The 12,998-nt window shown below is 37.4% G+C and overlaps 1 protein-coding gene across 1 annotated transcript; it reads right to left on the minus strand.

Annotated features, from left to right (window-relative positions):
- Window positions 1–444: 444 nt before the first annotated feature.
- LOC127212997 (killer cell lectin-like receptor 2) lies at window positions 445–12,685 on the minus strand. Its single transcript, XM_051173224.1, has 8 exons — window positions 12,530–12,685; window positions 10,754–10,919; window positions 9,338–9,427; window positions 8,262–8,489; window positions 6,132–6,280; window positions 4,493–4,596; window positions 1,485–1,634; window positions 445–1,393 (listed from the first exon to the last, which is right to left on the minus strand). The coding sequence occupies exons 2-8, from the start codon at window positions 10,866–10,868 to the stop codon at window positions 1,366–1,368; spliced, it is 864 nt and encodes a 287-aa protein (XP_051029181.1). The 5' UTR covers window positions 10,869–10,919; window positions 12,530–12,685; the 3' UTR covers window positions 445–1,365.
- Window positions 12,686–12,998: the final 313 nt, after the last annotated feature.

Below are 12,998 nucleotides of genomic sequence, written 5' to 3' on the forward strand. Positions count from 1 at the left end.
ACTAGGACCAAAACAATTTTGGGAGGAAAGGGACTACTTTGCTTTTATTTCTGCATCACAGTCCTTCACTGCAAGAAGTCAGAACCTGCAGTCAGAAGCTGATAGAGGCAAGGAGCAGTGAATATTTCTGGGAGCACCTCATGGCTTGCTCAGACTGCATTCTTGCAGAACCAGGGACCACAAGCGCATTGGTAGTAATATGCACAACGGGCTGGACTCTAACATATCAATCACAAATGCCCTATAAACTTGCTTATAGCCAGAACTTATGCAGACACTTTCTCAATTGAGGGTCCCAATTCTCAGATGACTCTAGCTTGTGGCAAGTTGATACAAAACTCTTCAAAACGGTGCTAGAATAGAGCACTCTCTAGCTCATTGTTAAAATGTGTGTATTTCTTATGATTTACAGTGGGAATATTATATTACACACATACTCCAACACCAATATTTTGCTTTTTAATGTCAGAAAAAAAAACATAAGTCAATAACCATATCAGAACTAAAGGACATTACAAGTGAATGCCCTGCATGGTCCTGAGCAAGAGAAAATATCAACAGTGATATAATCCAAAAAAAATGGCAAATATGAATATGGATTATAGATTAGAAAATACTACTATATCAATACTACATATGTTGAGTTTTATTTATCTCAGTACGATGTTGTAAAAGAATTTTCTTGTCTGTAAAAATATTTGTGAACATTATAGTAATATCATTATCACTATCATAATTAGGTTTCATGAAGCAGAATCTCACTCTATAGCTCATTATGGCCAAAACTTTAACCATGTGGGCTACACAACTGTCAGACTCATGCATCTATAAGATTATAAGTCTGAGACACCACATCCAACTGACTTAAAATTAATATACTGTATATATAGGGTATCAACTTATCATCAAATGCATCAGAGAAATGGGGAGGGGGGAATATATGGACTATGAAATGTTGTATGGGTTCATTGAGCTAGTTAGACAACTTCATCAGGTCTGAAATTATATTTTACAGAAAATAAATGCTTTTTAAAGATAAATACTTCTACCTGCAAAAAATATCAAATACTAAACAACCAATTATCAAAGAAACAGAAATCAACAACTGTATCATTGTTGTTAATTGTGCTGTCAAAGCCATGGGACATAGAAATGGTTTATCCTAGTAATGATGAGATATGTGTGCTATTGTCAGGGTTTTATATTTGGTTTTGTGTGTCATTCATGAAACAAAAAGAGTGTTTCCTCAGGGCTAGGAGTAAAGGGTTCTGTTCTCCAGACACAGCTGCTCTGTCTACCTGGAAGGAAGTCGTTTTCCACTCTATTAAGTCAGACTTTAGAAGAATATCTTCCCTTTACAGCTACTCACTCAAATTCCACAGCCAACTGAGACCTGTAAATAAAATATTCAGTTGTTAAGTAGTCCCAAATCATCATAGGAAACAAACACAGATCTCCATTTTTACCTTCCTGCACATTTTTACCTTGCATTGCACACTGACTCAGGGAATTTCCCCATTCTCTTTTCACATATGCAGCCATGGATTTTATCACAGTCCTCATAAAGTACACCTTTTGAACTGAGATATGGACAGGCTCCTGTGTCAAGGACTGATCCCAGTCTTGTCAAACTACTATAAAACAAAAAACATGATAGGTAGTTATTTACATTTGAATCTTATACTAACACAGACCATGATTTTTAATAAAACAAAATTTATTGACCAAAATTTACAGACTATAGAATTTAAAATAAGACTATCATTAAGCAATTTTTATTTTCTCTAAAGTTGTTTTGTTGTTGTTGTTTGTTTTTAGTGTTTTTCTTTTATTGGGTACTTTGTTTAATTTGATTTTTCACTTTTTGTTTTGTTTTTGTTTTGGGAACATAGTGAGTTATTTTAAAGAACAAGCAGTTAGGTGGGTAGAGAGGTGGGGAGGATCAGCGAGGATTTATTGGTGGGAAACCTGATCAAAATATGTTCTATAGAAAAATATAATTAAAACTCAAAATATAACTTTGAAAAAAGGGTTAGATCCACAGAAAGCATGAGTAGAAATAAAAGTGCAAGGAAGGGGATGTACCTAGAGGAATTACTGGTCACAGAGACCACAGAGTTTTCCAAATCGGCACAGACTACTGCCACGGCCCTTGGCTACCCACCGTAACTATGTAGTAAGACCCTCATGCTAAAGACACCATACACTTGGTGTCAAGATATAGAGAAATCAGTCTCAAAGCAGTCAGGAAATATCTTCCATTGGGCTAACTTTCAAAGATTTGGCAGCTGCTGGCGAGAAAAGATACGAATAGTCTTATTCAGAATTGAACCCTCCATTCTACAATACTGACCTGCTAGGCAAGATATGCCCAGTGTTCCCATTGTTAAATGAAGCATTTATCTAGTTATTCTTTACCAATAAAATCTCAGGAGTCAGATATCTGTGTATGAACATGGATGATTGGAGAAGCAGAGAAGTGACCAGTGACTTACTTTCTTGGTCCTTCATCAATCCAAAAAAGGCTGAGAATGTTTCTAAACCCCTCCTCACTATTTCTTATGTCTCTTTATATACTCTTGGTCCTCTAAAATCTCTATGGCTAATTTTGGACAGCTAGTTGCTAGCTTCACCCTCTGATTTAAAGTAAAATTTATTGTCAGTATAAGGAGTGTCAGAGTGCACTGAAAATATCCCACACATTTATAGGAAGACTAGCTGCTTTGTTATTGGAGTTGAGGTCTTTATCACATAAGGAATGTCATATTAAGCATTCTAATGTAAATAAAAGCCCATAATTATAGATGTCATTTTCCCTAGGGTAGAACCTGATACAATCATTTTGCTAAGAAGGCATGGAGTCAAATTAGACTCTTTATGTTTATGCCCTAGGATAGAGCTGCTTTTGAACTTGGTCAGAGGGCTCTTTTTCTTTTTTGCAGTACACACTGGTTCTACTCTAGGGAACAAGAAGTTGGAGCTAAGGTGTGGTTACTGAACCCTTAGAATAAGTGAGGAAGAAAAGCCTGTTTGTTCCATATGCATGACACTGTGTTCCCCTTTTTTGGATAAGGTATATAAGAATGATGAAAAACAAACTCATGGCATTTCAGTATTGACTGATCTGCCCTCCTGACCTAAAAGAAAAAAAAGAAAGAAAAAAAAAAAAAAAAAAGAAGAAAACATGGGTAACAGGAAAACATGTTAAGGCATACAGGGGAAGCTCGAGGGGGAAGTTAGGCAATGGATATGATCATATTTCATCCTAAAGACAAATGAAATTTTCTTTACTTTCTTTTTGTTTGTTAATTTATTTATTTATTGGTGGTGGTAGTTTTATAAAATTATTTTAAGGTGTGTTACTTTTGTTTATGCTGCATTTGTTTAACTCTGTGAACCTGTGATTCTTTGCATGTCTAAAATACTTGATGGTCTGAAGAAAAAAAAAAAAAAAAAGCTGGATGGCCAATAGTGAGACAGGAGCAAGCATAGGCAGGGCTGGCAGGCAGAAGAGTATAAACAGAAGGAGAAATCTGGGAAGAAGAGAAGGAGGAAGAGAACAAGGAGGGACCAGCCTCCCAGCCAGCCACAGAATAAGAGTGAAAGCAAGATAAACAGAGGTAAGAAAAGGAAAAAGCCCAGAAGCAAAAGATAGATGGGATAATTTAAGTTAAGAAAAGCTGGCTAGAAATAAGCCAAACAAGACCAGGTGTTTATAAGACACAATAAACCTCCATGTGTGTGATTTATTTGGGAGCTTGGTGGAGGCCTCCCCCTTCACAATAAAAAATAAAGAGCCCAAAAGAGTAAAACAACAGGTAGTCTTTCAGGACAGTTTCTCCAGGAAGTCCTGGTTGTCCTGGAACTCACTCAGCATACAAGGCTGGCCTTGAAGTCACAGACCCCTCTGCCTTTGCCATGTACTGGGATTAAAAGTATGCACCACTATAAAGCATACACCTTTTCAACATATTTCTAGAAAAAGAAATATTATTAATAAAGAAAATCAATGAATAGCTTTCTACCACCTCAGAATGAACATAAACCTCACATGTTTATATAATACAACACCTTGAAATGGAAAGTAGATATATATATTAATGTATATATAAACATTTTCTTTTATTTATAGTTATATAAGTAACTACAGAAACAAGTCGAGTGAACATCTGAGATACTCATACTCACTGTATCTGTCAGGATGCTCCGTTCACTCAAAGTGCTCCCAAGTTTTGGGGTTTTTTTGTGCCTTGTGCAAATTAGAATACAAAATCCTGAGCTGTGTTCAGTATTCCATCATTAGCAGTTAAATTCTAGACCATTCCTCTACCCTCTCTAACACTTGCTCAGACACTTCCTTGTGCGTCTTGTCCTCACCTGTGAGCTCCATTGGAAATGCGGAAAGCCATATGAAGAGAGAAAAGCTTTTTTTTGCACACCATCCTCCCAACTCCTGCACCAGTGTTAGAGAGTGAGGGCTCAGCAAACTCACAGTTTAGATGAGGCAGCATCAGTCTGTTGCCAGTTTCTTTTTTTTGTATCAGATGGAAATCCAATCCAGTAAGTGCTTGGATGAAGTTGGGACCCAAGGAATGTCTGTAAAGGAAACAACACATCTTCTGTTTGGTGAGGAAAAAAAAAATGACCAGAATAATTCCCCACTATCCCCTGTCAATTCTCCCTGCCCTTTGGCCCCAGACCCTCCATGTTCATTTCCTAAAGTGGTTTCTCACTAGTAGCTCATTTACGTCAAAACCAATGTCAGTCTCATAAGCTATTTAATAGTAAAATTTCAAGTGTCCAGTGATATTCAGTTCATTAAATGATTTGTGCCTGCATTTCTTAGACAAAGTCTGAGTGCGTAGCCAAGGCTAAGCTTTAACTCACAATCTTCCTGCATCAGGTCCCCAAGTATACATTACACATTGGCTCATTAAATATTTCTGACATTTTATAAAATTATTCAAATAATTTTTCCAAAACACTACAGAAGCATGTGGGAGGTGTTCATCATAAGAGGCCCCTATCTTCAAAGCAAATTCATTAAGATGAAAAGTCCTATGTGAAAATCTGTGAATCTAAGCGAATCTAAGCTCCATTCTCCAGAGAGGAAGTCATGCTGTAGATCCAAAAATGATAGAACTTCATGAAGGGGAAGACATTAGAAAACATTTAATGTATCCAACATGCAACATCCAAGTGTCATGATATCTCATTAAATATCAGAACATATTTTAGAATACAAACTTCAATTTAACTATATTTATTATATCAACATTAAAAAATTATTCTATGAAAAAATTATTCTATGCTGTAATATTTTAAACATATATTAAACTGGCATACAAGTTTTGCAGCATATTCTAAATGACAAAGTTTCAAACTGATCCTGCAAGCATTTCTCTAGAAAAATATAATTTACATATTTGGAGACATTTCTTTAGTAATAAATGTAATCAGACAATGGTGATATCTTGGCCACTTTGATTTCTTTTAAATACTTGTTTCTAAACACACACATCTTTTATGATACCAAGACTGCTATGAAGTAAATATTGTGAACAGATTTGGTGAAAATCCCATGGGTTAACTGGTGTAACTGTTTAGGTGCACAGTTCTCTCGACATTTCCACTCTGCAGATGGGAACAGATGTCAATTACTTTCCCTGTTGCCACCTAATTATTCATCTCAAGCAGCCTCCTTCCTGGGTTCCAAAGAGCAAGCCCTAGACAGCTGCTTCTGGGGATTCAGGTGACATTCTAAGGAGATAAATATCTGTCACCTGTAGTATGTGCTGAACCAAATGGTCAAATTTCATCAAGGAAAGGCATGCTTCTGTGAGGGACTGTCTTGCAAACTCCTAAGAAAGGGAGGAGATTGCAAAGACAACTGTCTCTTCAACAACAAGTCTTCTCATAAGAGATGCTGTGTCCTGGCACTAAATGGAGAGTAGAAAGGAATGGACAGGGAAACTCTTAATGCATGGTTTTTGCTTGCATCACAGGAAAACCACATATAGCCAATCCCCGAAGGACTCTTTTCCTGAAACACCTGCCTAGGCTCAAATCTCATTATCCAATTGTTATAGATGGAATCTGAGAATAAAAAAGCATGTAAGAGTCTATGGTACCAGTTCATCATCATCATCATCATCATCTGTCTTCAGAATGGATAACTTGCAGTTCTTGCAGGCCTGTTTACATTCATTCCAGTGTTTATTGTTCATGATGAAATAACATTTTATGCCACAGCAGAACCAGTGTGCTTCAACACGCTTGCCTACAATAGAGAAGGCAACGGTAAAAATTCTTATTTGGGGCGGGGTAACTTTGTTATCAGAACAATCCATTTATTAAACCAATATAATTAAGTAAAATCTCACAGCTCTCAGCTTTAGTGTTCTTCCCTGGTGAAAAAGTAGAGGAAATGTAGCACATACACAAAATAGTAAATTATTTAGCCTTTAAAAGTGAAGTAAATCCTGCCAGGCATATTTTATGGCTGTCACCCCAGCACTCCACAGAGTGAGTCAAGAGGATCACCAACAGTGTAAGGCCGTCCTTGGTTGAGAAGTGAAATCAAGGACTCCTGGGCTATTCAGTGAGTTCTAAGTCAGCCTGGGCTACAGATTGAAACCATGTCTCACCTCCAAACAAGCAAAAGGGAGACCCTGACCAATGTGACCAACTGTTCAGTAAGAATCTCCCAGGCTACTCCTGCCTGCTGCTCACTTAGTGTCAAGACACATCTTTATGAGACTTGTTACTAAAGGGGCAGCAGGGTCTTTTCAATGTCCTCCTTTTTCAGAAGTATGCAAGACAGTCCCTCAGAGAAGCATGGATGAATTGGAGGATAGTATACAAAGTGAAACAAGCCAGGTCCAGGACAATACTTTATGATTGCACTCAGAAGGGGTTTCTAACACAACCCAGTTCTACAGAGCAAAGGCTTATAAAATGCCAGGAGCCAGAGGGAAGGAAAATGAGCACTTCCTGCTCAGAAGTAGTTGCACAGATGATGGCATTCTAGATCTGGAGTGATGCACAGTACACACAGTAGTCCACATGCTACTGTACACTTGGAGCTGTGATGTGGTCTCTGTTAAATTTCTTACCTTAGGAGACACATGAAGATGTTTTGAAGGTAATGATTTGTTCTTTTGATTGTGGTAATGCCTCCAAAGGTATGCCCACATGCCCAGATGTGTCATGTCAGGTTGAGTACATTAAAATGCATGCAGTTTGTGTAGCAACATCTCAGTGTAATTATTTTGTTTGGTGATGTGTTGGAGATGGCCATGGTTGAACTTTATCTCCAAACTTTGTTTTTCTGTGAAAATGTATCACAGTGTAGCTCAGGCAGATCTGTAATTTTCTGGGCTGCCTAGACTCTCCTCAAATTTGCAATCCTCCTATCTCAGACTCCTAAGCACAAGCATTACAGCATTATGCTATCATTGGATAATGACAATTATTTTTATTCTAAAATAATAGCACAAAACTTATTTAATGAGTCTGGAATGCTTCAAAAATTAATGTTGGAGATTTTTCTTTTCTTGTTATATCCTTTATAATCTACCAGTTTTAAAGATGAATGAAGTCTGCCAACTCCTACTATCACAACACAGAGAGATCATATAAAATCTCTTTGTAACCCATAAACTGTGAACAAATATTTAATAATTATTGATGAGCTGTGCCAATTAGTCATGGTGCAATGTAGGAAAGGTCCCTTGTGACACTTGATGTTTCATCTTGTTAGCGTCATTGACAGTGTCACTAATTGAGATTCATGAGTGTGGGCACCATGAGGAAGCTCCCATGTGCACTACATGAAGGATACCTTCATCACAAACAGGCCTTCTATTTGAAACAAGGGAAAAGGAACACACACACACACTTTTATGAATGTATGTAAATCTTGAGTAGTTACCACAAATATTTGATAAAAAGACTCTTACTGGAAATTTCCATTTTCTGTCAGCAACAACTTTGGAGACTTGGATTTGCTCATGTACCAAAACAACCTGAATTCTCATGGGTGCTGACTTGATTTTCCATCCCTTGGGAGCATTATGAGCCAGAATGACCACTGAAATTCTGGAAACTATAAGGTTCTCCTAAATCAAACATGGATTTCTGGAGTTCCTGGCCCCTACATGAAGTAAGGGTACATCATAACCTGCTAATTGGACTTAAAAGTTTTGTGAAAAGAAACAATACAGAGTAATATAATTCTTCATTCAAGATCTCCTCTGTACCTGTGCCTATGCGTTGTGTGCAATCTAAAACAATCTTGGTTTCCCTGTAGCATCTCTTCGATTCTCTGTTGACATAGTCCAGACGATCTTTGAGGGCATCACACTCTGCAGACTTATTATTCAACAATTGTTCCTTTAAGTAGCTGTCATTTTTCATGATGTGGTATTTTTGGTAGAAGTTGTTTAGGATTTTCTCCTGATCATGTTTCTCTTGTCTGTACTGAAACACTAAAATCAATAGCAAATATATAACACCAAAATGCTCATTAGTTATAAATATTGAAATTTAAGATAAAAGAGAAAGCCCATGTTGACATCCAACACATATCATTACTTTGTTATTTTGACACTTAGAAACATTTCAATTATCTCACTACAGAAATGGAAACATGAGTTTCTATCTACAAATTCAGTGTGAAGTATATGATACATCTGAATAAAATTATGGCAGAAGTACTTTATCTTCCAATTATTTCATTTTTTCACAAATACTTACAACTAAATACCTGAATAAACTGTTCAGCAAACACTTAACATAACCTGAAAACCTCCATTAAGAAGCATGAAAAATATGGCACAATTCTCATTGTACCAGATGGAAAGCATGATATCCAGACATGTAGCTACGTTTTAGCACAGCCTGGGAGTGATTTCCACTAAAGATGTGAAGGAATTCATTAATGCTGAAGCTTTAATGTCTCTGTACACATCTAGTCTTTTTACTTAACCATGTCCTCAGCATACACTGAAGAAAAAACTTTAGTCATTTCTATTGCACAGCTCTTTCTCACAGAATGTTTACTTAAGATTCACATTCATCTGAGCTCAACATGAAGACTATCATCAAGATCCAAGACAGAGCATGGCCATGAGTGAGACAGAACAAGGTGGGACCCAAGCCCCAGATTTAATAGGTTAGGTATATAAGAGAACAGGACACTGCAGTGTCAGGAAGAAAACATAAAAAGTTCAGAGCTACCTATCAAAGCCCCTGATTATAGGCAGGACAATAGACAGAGCGTATTACTTAAGTTTTTGCTTAATCAGAAAGGCAAAGATGTATAGCAGTTACTCACTGTATGTCACCAACACTGCAATGGCCACCAGAAGAATGGAACAAAGGATTCCGAGAGGTATAGCAATGAGGTACCAGGGGACTGAACACCCTTAATTCAACAAAACAAAGCAAGAAAATCAACACCATGAAGCACCACATTCTACCACTAATTATAATTCTGTGTTGCATGTAAACAATGTATATTGGACTTTATATTTTTTTCACAGAAGTCCAGCATACAAGCTGAATGAAAATGTGCTTTCAAAATTATAGATTTTTTACCTAAAATGCACCCACTGTAGAAATCCTACATGTGTGAAGTTTCCCAGGATTTCAACTTTTTCCCCCCATGGCCTTAGAGCCTCAATTCTCCTGACTCAGCCTAGAAGTAGCTGGATGACAGGCACACGCCCCTCACCCAAGTCTATATGATCAAAACTGCATCCTTCAGAGAGCATTGGATTCACAGACACAGCCCAAGTGTCAGACCCCAACTGGAGCATGCAGTCCACTAAGAGAGCACAACTGAGGATGAGGAGGAAGGACAGGGCGGGTGCTCTTGAGAACCACGGTAGGGAACCATGGAAGTTTTGGATCTGACCTGTAAACAGGTTTATCTTTAAGGGGGCCTAGGTGTCAATTCCCTCTTTTTTCCATAAGTTCTATTTTCTCTAGACAATACTAAACATCTTTCTGTACTCGAGGTGTGGGAAATCTGAAAGTCAGGCCTCCAATGACCACCTAGTCAAAGAAGTTAAAGTTCTCAGCTTGGAGAGTGTGCAGACTGAGGGTAATAAGAGAATAGAAAAATTTTAATTAATATTTTTGATTTTTTTGGCAAATGCAGTGTGGTTTACTCATTGCCACCGCCACTGCCCTCTCCCATCCCACTTCTCTTCCTCTTCACCCTTCTTTAAGGGAGAGATGTTCTCTTCTGATGGATGACTTTCACTGCTTCACTGAATTAGATGTTGGAAAATATGCAAGACAGTGAAAACACCCTCTGCTAGAGTGAAAGTATTGTTTCTAAAGCATACTTTACATTTCCTTAAGATTTCCTTTCTCTAGAATGTTTGGGGTTTCTTCAGACTCTAGTGTGTTACTTTTACAAGTTTCAGAATTCTTTACTAGACTAAAAAGAACCCCTAATGGTTTCTCAAATTTGGCAGAATGTATTCACTTCTTGCTTCTCCATTCTCAAGATTTCTCAAATTTGACAGAATGTATTTACTTCTTCTTCCTTCTTTATTCTCAATAACATTTTTTTCTTGCAGGTCCCCATCATTCTACTCTGCCCATCACTCTTTCTTTTGTTACCAGAACAACTAGAAATAGGATTACTGTTTTTAATAGAAGCAAGTAGGATATTGTATTCAAATGTCAAGAGCTAGAAAGGCATAAAAATCAGGTGAATTTAGACATTTGAAACCCTTACCTCTGTGGCCAGCTTCTCTGGGCCCTTGAGTCTCATCAGGCCTTCCTCCATTCTGCAACCCTGAAGAAGACTTATGAAATCTCAAAGTTGTGTAAGTGATCTCCTCATCACTCATCTTGGGAGTAGGTGAAGTAGGTCTGTGTTAAAACCTAACCTTGAGTGATTTCTAAAGAAAAAAGTTTAAATGTCCACCTTTAGGAAGGTACCTGGATCTGATGCTGCAGTGGGGTGGGAAGGGATGGGGTCTGATATATTCCCTTAGCGATCCAAACATCCTAAATCACATAGACTGATTCTGATTTGCACTAGAGGTGAGAAGTCTTCAAAGATTTCTGTTGAAGTCATTTATACCTCTAACAGTAACAGCACTTATTGTGAGGAAATACAGAAAGAATTAAAATATACTAGTAAGGCACTGCAATACTGAAACAACCTGTTTAATCAAAATATTACAAATATATAAAATTGTCAGGCAAAATTGCTACCACCACAAATTATTGAAACACTTTTAAATATCAATTCAAATAACAAAAGTTCAAAGATTTCTGAATAAAAATCTTTACTTAAAAATTAGTTACACATTTTGATAAACAAATGAATATTAAAATGTTCTTGCGTGTTCCCACACACCATTTCAAAAAGAATACTAGAGTGTTAATAAAGGTGATGATTAAAATTTTGGGCTCCAAAATATAAATATTGCTTGGGTTGGGTCCAAACACCTGAGATGTCCAACCTCTTCAACCAGCCATAGCCTAGTCAGTCTTCTCCACAGTCATACCTGGTAAATGTATGCAACTTGAAAAGCTCATACAGCATAGGATAACCCAAACCCAGAAAGACAAAAGACACACATTTTCTTAATTAGAGGCTCCTGGATTCAAGTCTTCTGGCATGCTACATAACCTGAAGTAACTACAGCAACCAGAAAAGCAGAAAGAGGTGTAGCATGGGGAGGGCATGGGGTCAATAGAGAGACATATTACAGGGTACAACCTGAAATTAATCCCAAATTATTCCACGCACATGATCATTTCACATATTATTTTCTAGTGTATCAAATTACCAGAGGAGCCTATATGAAAATTAATTTTGCCACTAATCAGTCATTGGCTAGTGCCCATAAAGGATCCAATCTGTTTATATATATTTCAGTAGTAAATATTTGTAACTTACCTTGCCCCTTATATTGATAACTGAGATGTTAGCCAATAGACAATATGGAAAACAAACAGTACATGAATTGATTCTTCTCTAGTTTTTCAGTTTTTTTTTTTTTTTTTTTTTTTTTGAAGATTTCTGGAGTTATTCACATTTTCCCTAATTTCTTAAGAAAAAGGAGACGCTCCATTAGAGAATCCATTATGTAAAATTGCTATACTCACTGTTCCTGATCTTGGGGTAGTGTCTGTACCATGGTGCAAATGTGTCCAGGGGACAACTGTACCGAGCGAGTCCTCTCATCCCATCTCTGTGTAAGTTTCAGGAAGTATCTTCATACACAGAGCCATCTTACCTGGCTCCTATTGTGACTCCTTTAGTATGAATTGTATATTAACATTTGACCCAGTTAAAGAGCAATGAACTCCACAGAACCTCTATCTCACTCTCTTGGCACATAGCAGAAGACACAGCACACCAGAAAGAAAACACACAATGTCAAACCCCAGTTTTCACATGCTGCCAGACTCAATCAAATCTAACACAAACAACAGAGCTCTCCAAGCATTTCCACTCTCAAATCACACCATCTGAAATTCTCCAAGCAGTTATTACCTGTGTCTCTACCAGGAATTAATTCTGGTGGAGAGAATTGGTCCCCCCAGGCCTTTCTGCCGCTCAGAGAGAAAAGGCAGAACCGAATTGCTTGCGCCTTCTCTTGACCAAAGTGAAAAAGAGGAAATTCTATGATGAAAGCAGATTCTGACAGCAAAGGAAAGAACCAACATACCATGACAGATGCTGCAAATCATGTCCATATTCGATATTTGAAGACCGAGAAGAAAGCACATCTGCAGAGAATGTAAAGCAGCCTTCTTAGCAAAACAACGACGAAAAAGAGGTGACTGGTGTTCCTCTGCTCCTAGTTCTGTAATAGACTGTAAGACATTTTCTTTTAAGCGACTGTTTGAAAAAATAAATTCTTGCTTTCGAATTGTGCTTATTATAGCTAAGTGTGTTTTACGATAACTTTGAAGCACTCACATGTCCTCTGTGGAACTTTTGGTATTAACTCTATTTGCTT

This window comes from Phodopus roborovskii, unplaced genomic scaffold, assembly GCF_943737965.1.
Source record: "Phodopus roborovskii unplaced genomic scaffold, PHOROB, whole genome shotgun sequence".
In the NCBI taxonomy this organism is placed as follows: domain Eukaryota; kingdom Metazoa; phylum Chordata; class Mammalia; order Rodentia; family Cricetidae; genus Phodopus; species Phodopus roborovskii.

Excerpts from the sequence above, each read along its gene's own strand:
- LOC127212997 (XM_051173224.1), bottom strand. The coding sequence starts at position 10,868 with ATGAGTGATGAGGAGATCACTTACACAACTTTGAGATTTCATAAGTCT. Across the intron at positions 6,281-8,261 it reads CACACAACGCATAGGCACAG|GCAAGCGTGTTGAAGCACAC; the intron begins GTACAGAGGAGA and ends TCTCTATTGTAG. Across the intron at positions 4,597-6,131 it reads ATGATGATGATGATGAACTG|ACATTCCTTGGGTCCCAACT; the intron begins GTACCATAGACT and ends TTTCCTTTACAG.